The following is a 20,420-nucleotide window of genomic DNA, read 5'->3' as shown; positions in this document are numbered from 1 at the left end:
GTTTGACTCTGTGATTGAAACTGAAATGCTCAAAAGACAAAAATATCGTGTTTCACTTTATGGCTTACTTATTTTCTCTGTCTTTTTTCCCCTTTTCTGATTGATCAGGATGGGAGCTTCAGACAACATCTACAAAGGCCGTAGTACATTCATGGAAGAGCTGACAGAGGCCTCAGACATAATTTCCCGTGCGACCAAGCAGTCATTGGTCATCCTTGATGAATTGGGACGGGGCACAAGCACCCATGATGGAATTGCCATCGCCTATGCCACCCTGGAATATTTCATCAAAGATGTAAGTGTGTGCAATGTAAGCACTACAACGATGGCATTTAAATAAAACAATTAAATTAATGAATGTGGAAATGAAAATTAGAAGAGCAATCAGTAAAAAAGCATAGGCAGGCTACCTGGGCTTGGTAACCATAGAGATATCTTTAAACATGTGCCAATTAATCCTTTTCATAATTCCACAAACATTGTGGGATCTTGATACCAGCCTACTTAATCATAAAGGTAATTGCCTTTGGTAAAGGGTGTGTGTGTGTGTGTGTGTGTGTGCGTGTGTGTGTGTGTGTGTGTGTGTGTCCATTTGTTTGCATACAATTATTTGATTGCATATACTTGATGGTGCTGCAGACATCCTTGAGTGTTTGTTTTAGAGTGAGATAATCCAGCAGAAAGGACTAAGACTGCTACCATGTTTCCATATCAAGTTCAATGTATAAAAGTCTTGACAGGAAACGGTTATTTGCAAATAATTTAAGTGTAAATTCTACAGACACATTTATAATTTATTTATTATAAATACATGGATCAAATATTTGTTGGAGCATGTCTCTAAAATCGTAAACCTTATCTAAAATCCTTCTGGATTTCTCTTCAGGGTCATCTTATTGGCCAGCTTTGAGCTTTTATTTTTAGATCACTCCCTTGCACTGTGCCCACTGCAATTTCACTACAGACCTCAAATTTGGGCAACGAACAAACATCAACTTCTGTTTCAAACTCACCCAAATGTTGTTAGAAGAGTCACTGCTGATTATGACAGCTGAGTCTCCAGATACCGCTGAGCAGTTTTCAAAAGGAACAGCATGGGACATCTACTCAGTGACCTAAAAATGACACTTACACTGAAAATGATCCAGAGAGGCACCAGAAGGTGATCTCGAAGGAGACGAACACAAAGATTGCCTAACTTGACTGTGTACAAAAAAAAAAGAAAGTTTCCTAAGCTGTTTTCCCGTTCTCGTACGTACCACAGTCTTATGTCAGACCTGTTCTGACTGCCGGAAATATTCTGTTTGGTTTATTTAGGGGCTCTGCTTGGGCAGAGCGAGTAGGAGTCAGACACATTATGCCCACTTGTTGCTGTAAATTCACCAGTGCTACTCCCATGTGTATCACACAGGCTTAAAAACCATAAAAGGTCTGATGTCATCAGACATTAGGGTTGCACCTCCATTAGGTAATGTCTAAAGAATCTGGAGAAATCTCAGTATGCAAGAGACAAGGCTGAAAATATGGTGTCTAAATAATTAGTAAGTCATTACGTTATGTTTTTATTTATATATTGCGCAGCATGCCAGGATATTTTGGACTTGCTGCTGCTATCCTAATAGACAGGAGGACATAATGGAAAAAGAAATGAGAGGAGGCACATGGAGGACTGCTTCATGACTTATGTTGCAGTGCAGCATCCTAAAATGCTGACATAATTAAAGCTGATGATACGCTGTCCATTGTCCACCGTTGTGCTTGGACATAATTGTGGCCAAATCCGCTCTCACCTCCTGTCAGCGTTCATTAAACTGGCGTGGACAGAAGTTAGAAAAGTCTAATTTTAGCCAAAGGCAGGAGAAGAGTGGCTCACACGCAATGGTTCGCTAAAGAGGGTAGACGGGGCAGCAGATATGTGCTGTTTCACCTCTGAATACCTGGAATGAGTGTTTGGATGAGAGACTGCCCGTGCGCATGTGTGTGTGCTCTGCTGGGATTATGTGAACTGGCGCAGTCAGGAGCCCTCGGGATGTTGCACAGTGTTGCGTATCTTTATTTTGGACAGATGAGCGGCACTTTGAGGGGGATGGGGGTTGTGTTATTGTTAACTGAAATTGCCAAGTCAAATAAAGTCACGGTATCTGTAATTTTCAAGTTTTTGCTGAATTAATGGATCGTTATTGTCAGCACAGAAAAATCATTATGACTGCTTGACACAGGCTGAGTGCTTGAGGTTGTGGCATCAGTTTGGACACAGCTGTTTGTCTTCTCAGCTGTTTACGCTCGCAGTATTTTCCATCGTATAACAGACTAAAGAAAGAAATCAGGCTTCCTTTGTTCTTACTCCATGTTTTCTGATTCCATTTTAGTTTGGAATTCTCCTCTGATGTTGGATATTTTGTCAAACGGGTCAACTGAGTTGGCCAAATAGTTTCAGGTCATGTGAAAGATGTTGCCGTAGAACAACCCAGCACTGATATTATTCGATGCTGCAGCTCCCTGGGGCTTCTTAGTCTGTTTTAAATTTTAGTTTTGGTTTTTGGGCTGGCACGCTCCTCTCTTATGAAACCTTTTTCTAGCAGAAAGAAGCAAGCACTCTCTGCTGATCTTTCGGCAAGCGAATACTGTTTTTTTCTGACACATTGACCAGGCACCAAATAGCACAGTGACCAAGTTAATTATCTCGTGGGTAAAAAATATTACATATTAAACATTTTCTATAGCAACAAAAACAAATAATTATCTGAAAACCACGTTATCCCCTTTTAGAATGCCATCCATGTCAAATTTGGGTATGCAGCAAACAAAAGTAGTGTGGTTATAGCAGTAATATAAGACAGTGAGTATGTCACCTTTCTTACCATTTATGTTGTATTTCTAAATGTTTGATAAACAAATGGCTCTCAATCAATGAACACAAATCAAAACTGGTTGAAAATAAGTTTATCACAGTGCTGGTGATAAGAAAATGCCCAAAGTCACTGAAGCTGATACACAGGCAATTCTGTAGTTTGCAGAAAACACACAAAAAAGACAAAAACTAAAAGAAACTACAAGAAGCTAACAGATAGAGCTGGGCGATATATCGAGTTTTTAAAACATATCGATATATTTTTATACGAGATATAAGATGTGACAATATCCTTTATATCGATATAGTCTATGCGCATGTGTGTGTGCTCTGCTGGGATTATGTGAACTGGCGCAGTCAGGAGCCCTCGGGATGTTGCACAGTGTTGCGTATCTTTATTTTGGCAGGACAGATGAGCGGCACTTTGAGGGGGATGGGGGTTGTGTTATTGTTAACTGAAATTGCCAAGTCAAATAAAGTCACGGTATCTGTAATTTTCAAGTTTTTGCTGAATTAATGGATCGTTACTGTCAGCACAGAAAAATCATTATGACTGCTTGACACAGGCTGAGTGCTTGAGGTTGTGGCATCAGTTTGGACACAGCTGTTTGTCTTCTCAGCTGTTTACGCTCGCAGTATTTTCCATTGTATAACAGACTAAAGAAAGAAATCAGGCTTCCTTTGTTCTTACTCCATGTTTTCTGATTCCATTTTAGTTTGGAATTACTCCTCTGATGTTGTATATTTTGTCAAACGGGTCAACTGAGTTGGCCAAATAGTTTCAGGTCATGTGAAAGATGTTGCCGTAGAACAACCCAGCACTGATATTATTCGATGCTGCAGCTCCCTGGGGCTTCTTAGTCTGTTTTAAATTTTAGTTTTGGTTTTTGGGCTGGCACGCTCCTCTCTTATGAAACCTTTTTCTAGCAGAAAGAAAAAGCACTCTCTGCTGATCTTTCGGCAAGCGAATACTGTTTTTTTCTGACACATTGACCAGGCACCAAATAGCACAGTGACCAAGTTAATTATCTCGTGGGTAAAAAATATTACATATTAAACATTTTCTATAGCAACAAAAACAAATAATTATCTGAAAACCACGTTATCCCCTTTTAGAATGCCATCCATGTCAAATTTGGGTATGCAGCAAACAAAAGTAGTGTGGTTATAGCAGTAATATAAGACAGTGAGTATGTCACCTTTCTTACCATTTATGTTGTATTTCTAAATGTTTGATAAACAAATGGCTCTCAATCAATGAACACAAATCAAAACTGGTTGAAAATAAGTTTATCACAGTGCTGGTGATAAGAAAATGCCCAAAGTCACTGAAGCTGATACACAGGCAATTCTGTAGTTTGCAGAAAACACACAAAAAAGACAAAAACTAAAAGAAACTACAAGAAGCTAACAGATAGAGCTGGGCGATATATCGAGTTTTTAAAACATATCGATATATTTTTATACGAGATATAAGATGTGACAATATCCTTTATATCGATATAGTCTATGCGCATGTGTGTGTGCTCTGCTGGGATTATGTGAACTGGCGCAGTCAGGAGCCCTCGGGATGTTGCACAGTGTTGCGTATCTTTATTTTGGCAGGACAGATGAGCGGCACTTTGAGGGGGATGGGGGTTGTGTTATTGTTAACTGAAATTGCCAAGTCAAATAAAGTCACGGTATCTGTAATTTTCAAGTTTTTGCTGAATTAATGGATCGTTACTGTCAGCACAGAAAAATCATTATGACTGCTTGACACAGGCTGAGTGCTTGAGGTTGTGGCATCAGTTTGGACACAGCTGTTTGTCTTCTCAGCTGTTTACGCTCGCAGTATTTTCCATTGTATAACAGACTAAAGAAAGAAATCAGGCTTCCTTTGTTCTTACTCCATGTTTTCTGATTCCATTTTAGTTTGGAATTACTCCTCTGATGTTGTATATTTTGTCAAACGGGTCAACTGAGTTGGCCAAATAGTTTCAGGTCATGTGAAAGATGTTGCCGTAGAACAACCCAGCACTGATATTATTCGATGCTGCAGCTCCCTGGGGCTTCTTAGTCTGTTTTAAATTTTAGTTTTGGTTTTTGGGCTGGCACGCTCCTCTCTTATGAAACCTTTTTCTAGCAGAAAGAAAAAGCACTCTCTGCTGATCTTTCGGCAAGCGAATACTGTTTTTTTCTGACACATTGACCAGGCACCAAATAGCACAGTGACCAAGTTAATTATCTCGTGGGTAAAAAATATTACATATTAAACATTTTCTATAGCAACAAAAACAAATAATTATCTGAAAACCACGTTATCCCCTTTTAGAATGCCATCCATGTCAAATTTGGGTATGCAGCAAACAAAAGTAGTGTGGTTATAGCAGTAATATAAGACAGTGAGTATGTCACCTTTCTTACCATTTATGTTGTATTTCTAAATGTTTGATAAACAAATGGCTCTCAATCAATGAACACAAATCAAAACTGGTTGAAAATAAGTTTATCACAGTGCTGGTGATAAGAAAATGCCCAAAGTCACTGAAGCTGATACACAGGCAATTCTGTAGTTTGCAGAAAACACACAAAAAAGACAAAAACTAAAAGAAACTACAAGAAGCTAACAGATAGAGCTGGGCGATATATCGAGTTTTTAAAACATATCGATATATTTTTATACGAGATATAAGATGTGACAATATCCTTTATATCGATATAGTCTATGTTACCTTATACTTATAGTTGTGGAGCCGCAAGTTTGCCTCTCTTTCGTCTACTTTTGTCTCTACGCAACATTACTCCGCCTCGCCTCTATCCTTCACTGAACACAACTCCCCCTCCTCCCCCATCGCTTCACGTGCAGGCAGCGACAAGATGGACACGGCAAATCTCCGTTAACGAGTTACTGCGCATCGCCCCATGCGTGGGGCTGGACGGCGTCAACGTGTTAACGAGCTAACCATGCTAACGAGCTAACCGCGCTAGTCCCTACGGGCTGCATAGCCTAAAATCCTTTCATTCTCTCAAAAGTTGACAGCGCGCCTTATGTATGAATTCTGGTTGTGCTTGATGGCCGCGAACCGATTTTATGTGGTACGCGGCGCTCAGCAATCTGTCAAAAAATTTTTTAGTACGACTTTGGTAAGCTACGGAGCTGCACCGCTTGATAGATTGTCGGCGCATTACGGCTACCGAGGAGCCTCGCGGAGTGATACGTACTGTGCTCCAACGTAATATTACCATATTGTGTGTGTATAAGGACCATAAATAGCACCTGTAAGAGACGTACGTGGTTATGAAGCGGATTTCAAACTCCAGGCTGTCAGTCACGCAGTAAAACTTGGAAATAGAGCTGCTGTGAAATCTGTCTGTCTTTGTTATTACGCTCAGCGTCTTTTAGTTTACATTTTGACTTCCCAATTGTGAGCTCTTTGTTATGCACAAAAACAACATTGTTTTATTTTATTTATGGAGCATTATTATTTAATGAATACTCATAATTTATTTTTGAGTAATTTTTCATGTACATCTGTGCTGTATGTTAATAAAAGTGCCTGTGTGACATCTGGGACACAGCTTTAACTAAGAACTCTCTTTTTGTTCTTACTTTATGGCTTAAAAAAAATATCGAGATATATATCTTATATCGCCATCCAGCTAAAAAATATCGAGATATGAATTTTGGGTCATATCGCCCAGCCCTACTAACAGACTTCGCATACACACTGCAGAGGTTTGTGTTTTTAGCAGTTGGTTGTGCGTGTTAGTGCCCTCCAGGCTCCAGCTTCTCTGGAGAGAAAGGAGTTATCAACTCAGATGGTCTACGTTGACCTTAGGGAGCATGCATTTAATCTCACACTTGAGGCACATTGTTTTGCAGGCTGTTGTGGATACCCACAACGCCAGATGTTAAGCTGACAGTCAATGGACTACGCAAGCCACAGATTCTGAATTTGGGTCTCTTCAATCCCAGGGTGCAGCTCCCACTTTATTCCACTGTGACAGATATTATCAATGGGTTTCTGGAGTTCTGCTTAGTGCTAATCAAAGCTTACAAACTGCCTGTGAGAGCCTGAGTTTTGATTCTGATTTATTTCTGTTTTTCCAAAATTCGAGTCCAAATGCTTCAAATTGGATCGAGTTAACCTTGTTCAAATATAGATGAATAAACATTTATCTTTGAAAAACTCTATCCGGGTTTCATTTTTTGCCAGTTCCACATCAATCTTTGGACAGAGTCTTGGGGTTATGTAATTCTGCTGGAAAACATAGAATGAAAATGTTTAAGTAGCACCTAATGCAGCAGGGAGATGCTGATGGCACAAGAAAGGGAGCTCTCTGACTACCTGTTGTATAACAGCATTGATTTGTTAGAAAAGCCTTGCTATTAAAGGAAAGGCAAACAAAAGGGCACAAAAGAAGTTAAGCTTTTGCAGCAAAAGGCCTCTTTAGCACAGGCAGACATGCAGAGCCTTTCATGCCGACTCCTCTACCTCCTACTCATCCTCCTCTGCTCCGTCCCCCTCCTCAACAGACTCAGCTGTTCACGTCAAAAGTCAGACAACTCCTCCTTTGACTTGGTTGTTATAGTAACACACCTTTTCCTGTCCCCAACATTCACCTGAGAGCTGGTTAAGAATGTAGATGGGTTTCATAACTTCACTCAATAATAGAGGCAGCCTTGATGCAGAAAGAGAAAAATAAACTGGTAAGCTGAAGGGAAAAGACTTCTAAAACTAGAGGTTGCTTCTCCTCAAAATCTCTGGGTTTCACGTTGATGTCCATCCTCTTCTTAAGCCGTTGTGGACTCTTAATCACAATAACAGCATGTCCTGTTTTTGGCTCTACACAAAGTTTAACACTGCACATTGCTCCTTACTCGGTTTGCATGTGACTGCCCTTGTGTTGTAACTTTACACTATAATAGCAGAGAGAAGCAAGTCCAGCTTTGTGGAGAAGTAGAACTCGCAAAAGCTCACTTTTGGCTGCACACTAATGAGTAAATTTTCAGTGCAATGTACTGTATCACTCATGTGGGCGTAAAATAGTCTGATGTGCTCATGCTGATGCACAGAGCTCCTACAAAGACCCAAATGTGCTCCACAGCACTCTGCCCTGCGCTATGCTTGCACTTCACTCATACACATGAATAAAATTCTGTTCTCTTGTCTCTCAGTACACAGTAATTCCATTACTTTCTCAAAATTTCAAGTTGTGACTTATTTGACTGCACGACTTGTATTCAGAGTGTCACTCTTTTGTGTATATTGTATAGAAACAGGCTTCCGAGCATGTGGTTCAGAACCCAAGAACAGTATCTCAGGATAAAAACCAAAAGAGATGAGAAACAAACTGTGATATTAAGAGTATATAAAATTAGTGTGAACTTTTCTGAATAAAATACTAAATCGTTTTACTTCTTGGGACATCTGAAAATGTTCCAGATGAAAAATTAATTTCGTTAAACCACCCGCAACATGCATACACACTACTGGCATTAATGAGGGGTCACAAATCGTTTTCAGCATTGTGAACCACTACCTCAGAGCAAGGATCTGTCCTGACTGAATATAATCTGCTAAAAGTTTCTTCCTCTTAAAAGGAAGTTTTTCCTTCCCACTATTGCTAAGTGCTCATATAGGTTGTCTGATTGTTGTTGTTTTTTTTTCCTGTATTAAGGTCTTTAAGGTATGTAAAGTCCTTACCTTAAAAAAAGTGCCATGTTGTGATTTGGAGCTCAGTTTAGATTAAAACTCTGCCATGCAAAAAGTGTTATAACGCTAGTGTCCTTAGATACAAGACTGAAGTTTAGACTTTGAGGTCTGTTAAGAACATATATTTAGCATTTACTTATTTACTTCACTTGTTATGGTGATATTAAATTGGCCATAAAGTCATCTGAAAAAGAAACACTGGAAAACTAAGTACATCCCATGATTTAGTAGCTTGTAGAACCACCATTAGCTGAAATAACTTGAATCAGTCATTTTATCATTGTGCCAGACGTTTTTGATCTTCTTTACATCAGTTCATTGAGTTTTGTTCATTTATGCTCCGTGCCCTTAAGATCCTACCAGGGCATTTCAGTCGTGCTGAGGTCTGGACTTTGCCTGGGCCATTGCAACACCTTGATTCGTTTCTTTTTAGCCATATGGTGTTTATTCACTGGTATGCTTGGGATCATTGTCCTGTTTCATGACCCAATTTGGCCTGAGCTTTAGCAGTTGGACAGATGGCCTCACATCTGAATCTAGAATACTTTGATATACAGAAAACTTCATGGCTGGCTCAAAGCCTGTAAGGTGCTCGGGCCCTGTGGCTGTAAAACAAGCCCAACTCATCTATCTTCAAACACAGTTCTTGACAGTTGGCATGAGGTGTTTGTGCTGATAAGCTGTATTTGGTTATTGCTAGACGTGGCTCTATGCATTATGGGCAAACATTTCCACTTTGTCCTCATCTGACTCATATTAAACAGATTAGGCTATTATTTTCTCTGGAGACGCGTGGAAATGACTGTACACCCTGTTCCCACCCAGCCTGGTTAAACTTGAATGATTCTGCCAAGAAGAATGGCAGAAACCGTGTAAAAAGGTGTGTCAACCTTGAAAGATCTTGCCCAAGAAAATCTAAGGCCGTCATTTCTGTAAAAGGTGCTTTGAGTATTAAGTAAACGATGTGAATGCCAAGTAGGATATTTCAGACCTTTTTTCTGACAGTATAAAATTCTCCGCCGAAATGTTCTTTGCTTTGTCAATGTGCAGTAGTGTGTATAGATTGATGAGGGGGAAAAATAATGAATCCTTTTCAGGCTGAGATATGTCTAAAACTTAAATGAGTCTGCACTGTATGTCCTTTCTGTAAAATGTGAGTAAAAGTAAGTAAAGTTCTACCAATAAGTTTTTTTGTTTACTGTTTTGTACTCTAATACTTTTTACTATTTGAATATTCACACGTCCCTACCCATAGTATCGAAAGGAAGGTGTTACCAAAAAAGTGCGAGCACTGTGTAGGCTGTGTTTCCTTTTCCTTCTGCCTTAATAACGACTTTCAATAAGAAGAGGAAGACACCCTGTTCTTTGTAAATGGGTTTAGATGAATTGGCATTATACGCCCAACTAAATTTCAGGCGTGCCAAATATGGTCATGTCAAGTCATGGAAATGGTATCTCCCAGTCTTGTTCATGAGTAAGAGAAGAGTAGAACAAGCTGACCAAATGTTCAAAGCGGCTTTTATCAGTGTTGCCTGGTGACTGTACAGACAATTTTGATGTCCTGTTGAAAATGTTGAAGCTTGCTTTCCATTCATTTGGATGTTTTGAATTACCTTCAAATTAACTACCTCCTGTGAAGATGTTGCAAATTGGCAACTTTAACTTTATGCTACTCTTTTTCACTGCTGCAGTCCTTACCTCTAGTAAAGCGCTTGACTACTAAAAAGCGGTCTTTGTTTAAACAAAAGACGTCAAATTACACACCAGCGGCATATTTTCACAAAATCTTCCACTCTCTCACACACAAGCACCTCACCGAAAGCCTTGCTACCTGTGTGAGCCGAGAATACAAAGGGTGTTGAGTTTGAACTGCATTTGAGTCTAATTGGATAGAGGGAAGTAGCAAGACAAAGAGATGGAAGTAGTAGTGTTGACACCTCTAGCCTTTTTCCAGCGGATCATATTACTGGCTGGAAGCACACTTTGGAGCATGCTTATGTTCTTGTTTTGCACAAGGTATGAATATAAAACAGTTCTAATAAGTCTTTCAAGGTGCAGATGCAGAGACCTGGACCTGAGACAAATTTGGAGCTTTAAACCAGATTTAGAAACATACTGGAGGAAACAAGGTGACTCAATACCAGGCAATCATCATCATCTTTAGGAAAGGGCAGGTTATTAGTCTGTTTGTCTGTCTCTGTGGCGGTCTGTATAAAATCTCCTGGTTCTGTAAACAAACAGCTGTATGCTAAAAGCCTGGAATATGGAAACACGACAGATGACAAGTGAGCTTTAATTGGTGATGTTACATCAGGCTTATGTTTTCAGCTCATTTTACTTTGCCAGACTGATAACCAAAATATATTTTTTGTTTTTCTTATAAGTTTTTTAAGGTTTAAAACATTTGCATTCTAGAAAAATGAGCAAAGATAGTGAGAAATGCTAAGTGTCCGTTTTCTCAGCCTCAAGGAGTATTTGTTTTTGTAACTGCTTGCAGGTAATACTTTGGATTTTCACTCTTTAAAAACCTGATATCTCACCCAATGGTAGCAGGGATAAACTCTCACAACCCCATCCTGACTCCGGTAAGGATAAGCGGAAGAGAATGGGAAAAATTCTTAATGAATTAGCTTTATCAATGACTAATTAATTAGTTAACTAATTGTTTCAGCTCTGATTTCTTCAGCTTTCAGTGCACCCCGGGGTGGTCCGGTAATTAGCAACCATTAGCACTTAATCAGATCATTTTCCAGACTGCAACCTCCTCCTGTCATGCTCAGTTTTTTTTTTTTGGTCCAGTGTCATTAAACAGGTGTAAATAATAAATTGCAGACTGCAATGATTTTTGGAATTTGTAATAATGCATTTAATATAAAATAGTACAACATAAACAGCGGGGCACCATACCAAATCTTACGACTTAGACATTTTCATTGATATAGAAAAAAAAAATTGATAATTTTGAATTTGTTTTATTAACACTTTCAAAGACTACATACTCTGAATCATGCCATGACTGGATATGAAAAAGAGCATCTCAGAAGCGGTGGGGAAGCGTTCACAACATGTTTACCACTGTGTTGCATCACTTCTTCTTTAAACAGCACTCTGTAGGTGTTTAGGCACTGAGGAGAACAACTCCTGAACTTTTGCAAGCGAAATCCTCTCCTAAAGCATATTAAATCTGCACAGAATTTGGGGTGTAAATTTTTGCATTTTGTTGTTTTTTGATGAACCAGATGTTTTCAGCAGGTGACAGGTCTGACTGCAGGCAGGATAGTTTATCACTGTTGCTTTTACTGTTGTAGCATGAGCAGAATGTGGTTTGGCACTAAAATAGGAAAGACCTCGACTTCCAAAGACACTTTGTGAATACCGGCTTATGTTGCTACCCTCTCTCTCTCTCTCTCTCTCTCTCTCTCTCTCTCTCTCTCTCTCTCTCTCTCTCTCTCTCTCTCTCTCTCTCTCTCTCTCTCTCTCTCTCTATATATATATATATATATATATATATATATATATATATATATATATATATATATATATATATATATATATATATATAAAAAATCTCATTTGTCTTTATAGATGTCCAGATTGCTTATGCACTAATGCACCCTTATAACATTGCAGATGCTGGCTTTTCAACTGTGTGGCACATGGTCTCTCTCTCATCTTTAGCTCAAAGGATGTAGCTTCCATCCACAGAACAGTTTTCTGCTTTGCATCAGTCTCTGTGGGGTTTTTTACATTTATTATTAATAATATTAGTATTATTGTGCTATTAGAAGTTTTAACTTGGATTTGAGGATGGAGTGGCACTGACAGCAGTTTTCAGAAATGTTGCTGAACCCATGCAGTGATTTCTTTTCATTACATTACATGCCTGAGGGCCTAAACATCATGGCTACTCAGTATTAGTTTATGTCCTGGCCCCTTAATTACAGAGATTTCACAGATTCTTTAATATTATGCAAGACAGAAAAATGATGGCATTATGCTATTCCTATTTTGTTTTTAAACTATTTGCCCACATTATCTTTCACAGACTAAAAGCCCCCAGTTTTAATTCTGGAAAATTCCGAGATGCCCTTAGTCTTGTTACTGCTTTGTTGCCAATTAACCTAATTAGTTGTGAGAGGGTGTTTCTTTTTTTTTTCTTTTTTAGCATTACACAACTTTATTTTTTCATCTGTCCCACCTCTTTCGAAATGCAATTCTAGCATGAAATCTAAAACAGTAACACATTTCAGCATATAAGCCTTCATCAGAAAGAAAACATTCATGAACAAAAGTCCATGAACACACTTAATCTTTTCCAGTGGTATTCCACCAATAAGGCCCTTCGACATATGGACTTCCACCAATAGCAAGCTTCCACTTTGAGAGTGAAAAATGCCACCTATATGACGAGTCTTCAGAATAACTTGAGGAGATGCAAGACGCCAAAAAGATACCAACAAACATTCAATCAATTCAATCCAAAGCTGCACCAGCCACATATAACCATAAATCCATCGTCAAAGGCAAATAACGGTTCTAACAATACAGTTCAGTTTATAAAATAAGAAGTAAAATCATTTAGTGGCCTGTAGTTTAGAAATCGGCAAAGCTTCCATTTGGTTAAGACTCCTTTGTCTGTTACCTCTTTGTATTGAAAGAGGAATGTGGTCAATTCCATCGGCTTGCAGTGTAGAAGGGCTACCATTATGAAAATCCAGGTGGTAATTAATTTTGCTCGTCCGCTAATCTATCCTGCAACCTTGCTTTTGTTCTACCAATGTGAAAAACTTTGCAGCTGGAATACTCTCGCCTATGAGCATATATTTCTCAAAACACAATCGAATTTCATGGATTCGACATTTTAGATTTGGTCTTTTTCAAATGTTTAATTGGTTTAGACATCATTTTATTGCACTGTACTCCACATGTTTTGAAAACGAGACTGTACTGCGTGTGTTGTTTGAGGAGTGTGGGAGTGACCCTGCACATGTCTTTTAGACAGATGTATTACTACTGACATGTGACCTTTCCTAGAGCGAGCGGTTAGTGGGCTGATCCTGGAGCCCGCTTGGACTCCCGCAGCAACCTGTCTACTGTGATGATGGGAAATTTAGGCCTGCTCTACCACGAGAGATCGTACATACATTCTTGTCATTACTGTCATCACTGGGCTTGGTGGTTAATTATAGCAGTTTTTATATCAGTCGTTAATGTATTTTCAGTTTTCAAATCAGTTTATAGCGAGTGGGAGAAAAGGTTTTCACAGTACTTCTGCACTCACTTCTCCATTTACATGATTGGGTTGTTAAAGTAATCAGGAAAAGGAAATGCATTTATTTTCGTTAACAGCTTTCAGCGGCTGTCTTGAGAGAGCAGCGCTAGGTAAAATGTTTGTGCATGCATTTGACAGAGGCTGGGTGAGTGAGTGCATGCACCACTCGCTTTTTGTGATTTTCATGTCTTAACCTTAATGCCACAGTTCAGCCGTGTAGCCTTTGGATAGCTCCCAGGATTGACGGAGATTAAAGAATCACAGGATGGAGTGACGTGTCTTCACTTTGCTGAAAATCTCTCCAGAGCCTAAAACGCCTAAATTTGGTATTTACAGTGACAGGCAAAAAAAAAAACCCTGAAGTGACTGAAAATGGGAATCCTTAAGACAAAGGGGAAAAAGTAAACAGACTAGGAGAGGGTGGTGGTGGGGGGTTTACACAATAGTTTGTATTGATTCAGCATACTGCAGGGGTACAGAGGCACTTAAGTAATGCCAAGCCAAAGAACAGTTGATATTGATGCTCTGTTCTTTGTTTTTCAGCTGCTGCTTTGGCTTAGTTGCAGTAACACAGTGTTACATAATTTAACATTTGTTGTAATACCTACCATTTGGTGCACAGTATGTATTACTTAATCTCTTTTCTTTTTCCTTTTTGTCTTTCTATTATTTTTCCTCTTTTTTTTTAGAAATTAAAAAAGTAAGTAAATGGATAAATATACTATTAAGTCAAAAGACTAAGAAAAACTTGATAGAACAAAATGCAGATATTGGTAAATTAGTGCTGTTGTTGAAGTGGTTAAAAATGTCAGCACACAGATTGGTGAGTATGCCAGAAAAGAATCGCAGAGGCCTTAAAGGTCATCAAAAGTTCCAGTTCTTAAATTTCATCTGGTCTCATTGGCAGTTCCAAGTTTCCATTTTCTCCTCTAATATTTTGTCTTCGATCGCAGTGGTTGTCAGCCTAAACTGTGATCCATATGTGCATGTGATCTCATTTTTGTTATTCATTGTTTCCTATCAAAGTAATTTTCTGGTGACCCCTTATATTCATTTCATGACCCACTGGGAGCCTCGGTGTAAATACAGCTGATCTAATACATGGATTATCACAAATTCTATAGACATTTAGGATTCCTACTGACTTAAGTGATCCCCTAACTAAGCTTCATTACCACATTTGTGATTTAACAATTCTGATGAAACTGAATACAAATCCTCACATCATGCTCAGAATAAATGCATCCTAAATTCTCCATCCAGGGAAATGACTTTGAGTCATGTCCAGAGATTGCAAAATTAATGATATTCTCAGCAGCCTCGGGTATACTCTGTTTCTCTCAGTTAGCAATATTAGCATGTTAAAAATGTAAACTCAAATATAGAAATGGCACCATCAATTGGGAGAGGTTAGAATCAAGACTGACACTCTAGGCAAGGGGATTTAACACACTAGAAATTCCACATGGAGTGTATTTGATGGTTTGTGGCTCTTCTTGAGTCACAAATTTTTGCTCACTCTGATTGCTTTTGAATCCATTTTTATTTCACCAATATTTCAACTCCCTGTCTATTAAAAAGGACGGATGCGAGAGGCTGTTACATCTGCTGGAATCTGCTTATTTGGCATTGATGGAGGCAGGTTTAAGTGACTGTGTTTAGCATTAGAATCAGGCGCATTGCTGGAAATGGACACAAATGTCTCATCTAATATGTTTCCATGCTGCACATTTGTTTTGTAATCAAGTAATCACTGTACTGGAAGTACAGTGATTACTTGGTAGGTTTCCTCAGAACAGCTTTTTAACTTTTTTGCATGTTGCATTTTTTTCATCTTTTCACACTGGGCAGAGAGAGAGGAAGGCTGCTCTCAAACAAAATAACTGTTTTCTAAGAAGCCAAGTGCAACATTATTCTTGCACAGTGATTAGTTGATTAGCTGTTTTGTGCTTAGTCCTTTGATGTAATAAACATAGTCTGGTGATAGTGGGATATCAAATTTCCTATAAGCTTATAAGCTTCTGTATGGTTTGTAAGAGGCAGAGTTTTTGAATGGTAGTATTTAAGGTCAGCCCTGGGGGGGGGGGGAAGAAAAGCTTCACAGGCTTTGTAGTCTAGAAGTCTAGATGTTTACAAGTAGAGCTGCCTTATTAATCAGAGCTTTCCTCTGGACACCCGTTTCACAAGCCTTCACTTTCCTTTCAATATCTGCAGCCCATCTTAAAGTAATCGAATGGGTACCTTACAAGTGCATTAGTCTTTAGGAGGACCATTTTCATCACAGTGGGTATGAAAACGCTTATCTCTCTAGACTGACGATCTAGCATTAATTAACCAGTGGATACCATACTTAATGGTCTCTGTGCAAAAATAACTATTTTACCATTGTTTTATAGATGGAGCACATAAGATAAATTCCATAAACTGGAAACTGAACTCATTTTGAAACATGTTGCTAAAGATTTCAAGATTCCTTTTGCCCTTTTAAGTCCAATTTTCCTCCTTTGTTGCAGTCATTTACTGTATCCAAGCTTCAATCAGATAAAATGAAGCTGACTCAGTCTGAGTTCCAATGTGCTCCCAAGCTTAAGGATAATGGTATGATGTGGCACTTTTACAGTCGTGCCACAGTGATAAACGTGTGTGAAAGGAGTGAAGAAGTGGGTGGTCTCCTTCTTAAGCAAAGGGTAATCTCTGTCCAACTCTCAGGAAAAAACGGTCCATGATGAATATAACATAACACGATTTCCCTAAATGTTACCATAACATAAAAATGATTGAATAATGAATCATTCTTGTTTTTTTCTTTACAGCCATTCTCCAGGTCAGGGCTGTTGTGATGGCTTTACCATACACACTGCTTTTCTGATTGCTTGCCTTTTTGCCTCCACATGTGCTGGGTTTGGATTATTATTGGTGCTGGGAATAATGAGCCAAACCTAGGTGATGGCTTGGGTTTAGGAAATATTATTATTGGCAGCAGAGGAAGCATCACGTCATCCTAATCAGAACTCTTCATGTGGGCTGCAGGTGTGACAGAGATTGTTTAAGCTGTTGCAACATCAGAATTGAAAGTTAACTTTTGCACTTTCGAAGCTTCAGTAGATACTAGTTATGAGTGGACTGTCCCAGCAACAACACCTTGAATTGTTGGAGAATTTGTTCTGTTGATGTCATCAGGTAGCTGTGGTTTTACTGAGCTCAGTGCAGCATGCACACAGAAAGCTTTTGCACCTTTATTTTAGAGTTCATGCATACATTCTGTGCAAACCACAGTCAGATGTTTTTTTGTAATATATAGGCATTATGTAGAGCTTCTGAGTAGGTGTGAATGTGGTAGTTGCATTGTCAGTAAATAGTAACGTGCCAGACATGGCAGCTGGAGGCTCATTTAATGTTATCACTGGATCGCCTGCGCTCACTTTTTTGTTGCAGTTTACCTAGATGAAGAACATTTTCTGCAACAAAAGTGACAACCATTTCTGGGAGCCTGCAGAGCTTCAAGCGCAATGATGCCATCCCTACCTGCAGCTTGCTGTTTTTTACTGAATAGTTTCTCACACAGTATACCAGTTGCTTTTGAAAATGGATGACCCTGTTTGTGCTTTTATCCTGATCCGTAACATTTTAAAGAATAAGTGTAAAAGACTGAAGAAGTTTCCAGAGGTGCCATGTACTCAATGTTTCTGGATGTTATTGCTTATCCATCTCACTCTCTCTCTTAGGTGAAAGCCCTAACCCTGTTTGTAACCCATTATCCTCCTCTGTGTGAGCTGGAGCGGGTGTATCCTGAACATGTGTCTAACTACCACATGGCTTTCTTGCTCAATGAACCTGATATCTCTGCTGACACTGATGGTATGTACACACTGTTTTCAGTGTTTTCATTAATTTTTGGTTTCCCTGTTGCTTCGAATGATTGGAATGATTTCAACTTTGGTCATTTGCAAATGCTTGACACTTTAAGATTGTAATATATTACGTGTATATGATGTGCACTAACAGATGGAGAAGTTCAGCCAGAGTTCATTACCTTCTTATACCAGTTAACTGAAGGAGCTGCAGGGCGGAGCTATGGTCTGAACGTTGCCCGACTGGCTGACATCCCAGATCCTATACTGCTCACTGCTGCTCACAAAGCCAGAGAGCTGGAGAAAGTGGTCGACGCTAGAAGGTACGCGTTCACATTTAACCATTTCGTAAAGGCATGATTCCACTTAAATTACACATTGAGATCAGTTTAATAGTATGAGGATCAATGTATGCTGTAGTTCTGGAGTAGATTCTAAAAGGATTCAATTTTTGTTTCAGCTGAAAACCTACTTTAGAAATTAGCATGGAAAGTCAGAATGGACGCATCCCAACTTTAAAACAATGCAGTAACCTGAATTTGTTCAGCTATCAGTGGGGTGGTGAAATCCCAGAGGTACAATTCATGTAACAGATATGTGTGTGAAGGTTTACAAGAGACCAAAAACTGTGTTGACTTTTCTAATACTAACATGAACTGTGGAAATAAGCCTTTTGTTCCCAGATGATGTACACTTGTGGCACTATTTATGCCTGCTTTGATTTTTTTCAAATGATTGGCACCCCTTTAGTGTTGCTAAATAACCTTGCTTTTTCCCCATGCAGTGGTAAAGTGAGACTGCCAAGTTGAATTATGGGAATTTTAGAAACCAGTGTTTTTGGAGTGTCAGCTATGTTAACAACTAAAAGGCAGAAAACCTGAGCTTCTGCTGCTATTTTTTTAAGTAATTTTTTTTTATGTCCTCTAACTTTGTGTGAGTGTGATACTATTTTGTTTGAGTATCCTGTAAGTCTTCCAATACATTACAAAATGCAGTCCTGTGTTTTGGAGAGTTTTATGAAAAAATAGAGCCTGGAAGCTGAAAACTAGGGTTGAAATGTGTGCCATGAAATAATAAAACTCAAGGGAGCTCTACAGACATGAAACTGAATGTTTTCTTCAGCTTCAACACTCAAATGAGCTAGATTTTATACTTGGGCTGCCACATCTCAATCAGAAAATGTACCAATATTCTTGGAAAATCAGTGCAGACTTTGTCCCCTTCATCAAGACAGGGAAACCTACAAGCAAATCCATGGCAGAATATATACAGCCAGTGCATAAATTTGAAGAAACTGGGGGAAAAAAAGCCTTAGTCACAGTTTGTCATATGTCCAGTCCTATTTTCCATTGGATAATTTTATTGGACACTTTCAGAAAGGAATTGAAAATACTGTGTTCCTTAATGCTTATGCAGAGAACTTTCTTTTAGGATCAAGATCAGAAAGATTTAGCCTACAATCAAGTTAAAAAGTAGAAATATGACCAATTCCAAGTTTTTTCTTTATGTTTTTTGCAAGCAAATTATCAGCATATTGCACATTTTTCCAAAAGCAGTCTTCTGTCTCTGTAAATTTGTAAAACGCCACTATCCTCGCTGTGTAACAGACAGCCTGCTGGGAGCTGAGTGTTGCTTAGCTTCCTCCAAAGTAATTCTCACATTATGAAATATCACTCACACAATACCTGTCAGAGTAATCCTCCCTATATGAAATGTTTGTCCTCTGTTTGAGCGAAGCCAAACAATGCACAATAATCACGCACAGAGGAGTTTGAGGTGCAGCTTGCAGGTTAGGAATATGGATTTTATTGTACACAGCTATGTGTGAGGGAACAGTGTGTTTAGACTGTAAGCATATTGGGCAGTGTGAAGACAGGCAATGTTGTACATGCAATACTGTGTGAAACATTTAAGTCTTTGCCTCTTTCTCTTTAGAAAGAATAAGAAACTTCTCTCAGACCTTTGGAGGATCTCCGACAGATCGTCCCTCATGAAATGGCTGCAGTTAAACTCTTGACATCACCGGAACATTATTCACACCATTGTATGAAGAAAAAAGTCCTAATACCAGTGAACGGGAATACTTTGAGAAGAACAAAAGTACAAATATGCTGACCTGATGGAGTACGTGATGCTGCTCCTTTTCTAGTGTGTACGTGTGGATTTGTGGGGGAAAAAAAGGATTTTAACCATCTCAGGTTCTGACAGTCATCACCTTTTCCACTGTAACTGTCATAACGTCAATAATGCCAACTGATCAAGATTGTAGTTATTTAATAATTATTTAAAAAAAAAATTCAAACCTGCCTTACTTGCTGGTCTTCGACGCCATGCTGATTTAGCATTTTTTAATTCCATTCGGTTCCTGTCCATATATGGCATCCACAAAACCAATTGTACAACTTCGCTTATGATAGCAGGTTTAGTTTAGTTATGTTTATTCACGAATCAATCAAAGTTAAACTTCAAACCTGATTAATATTTTAAATAATAAATATAAAATAATTTGTGAAATGTGTCTCCTTAAAAGCTACCCACAGTCCATCAAAGAGCTTTAAAAGATCAGATAATACGCACCAAATATGTGTGTGTGTGTGTGTGTGTGTGTGTGTGTGTGTGTGTGTGTGTATGTATGTATGTATGTATGTATGTATATATATATATATATATATATATATATATATATATATATATATATATATATATATATATATATATATATAATTGTACAAGATCAATGGGACCCT

General features: G+C 38.7%; 1 protein-coding gene across 2 annotated transcripts in view; it reads left to right on the top strand.

Moving 5' to 3' along the window:
• Positions 1-20,208, top strand: part of msh3 (mutS homolog 3 (E. coli)) — a 58,626-nt gene extending 38,418 nt beyond the window's left edge. For both annotated transcript variants that reach the window (XM_085475858.1, XM_085475857.1), the window contains exons 21-24: positions 109-295; positions 17,548-17,680; positions 17,828-17,996; positions 19,609-20,208. In XM_085475858.1, the coding sequence (XP_085331984.1) occupies positions 109-295; positions 17,548-17,680; positions 17,828-17,996; positions 19,609-19,690 (571 nt within the window). In that variant the 3' untranslated portion in view covers positions 19,691-20,208. The remainder of the gene's footprint in view (positions 1-108; positions 296-17,547; positions 17,681-17,827; positions 17,997-19,608) is intronic.
• Positions 20,209-20,420: the final 212 nt, after the last annotated feature.

Source organism: Copadichromis virginalis, linkage group LG12, assembly GCF_057382275.1.
Source record: "Copadichromis virginalis isolate Kocher_CV1m ecotype Utaka linkage group LG12, C_Virginalis_male_GT1.1, whole genome shotgun sequence".
Lineage (NCBI taxonomy): Eukaryota > Metazoa > Chordata > Actinopteri > Cichliformes > Cichlidae > Copadichromis > Copadichromis virginalis.
The sequence above is the reverse complement of the archived record's forward strand: the minus strand, read 5'-3'. Positions and strand labels throughout refer to the sequence as shown.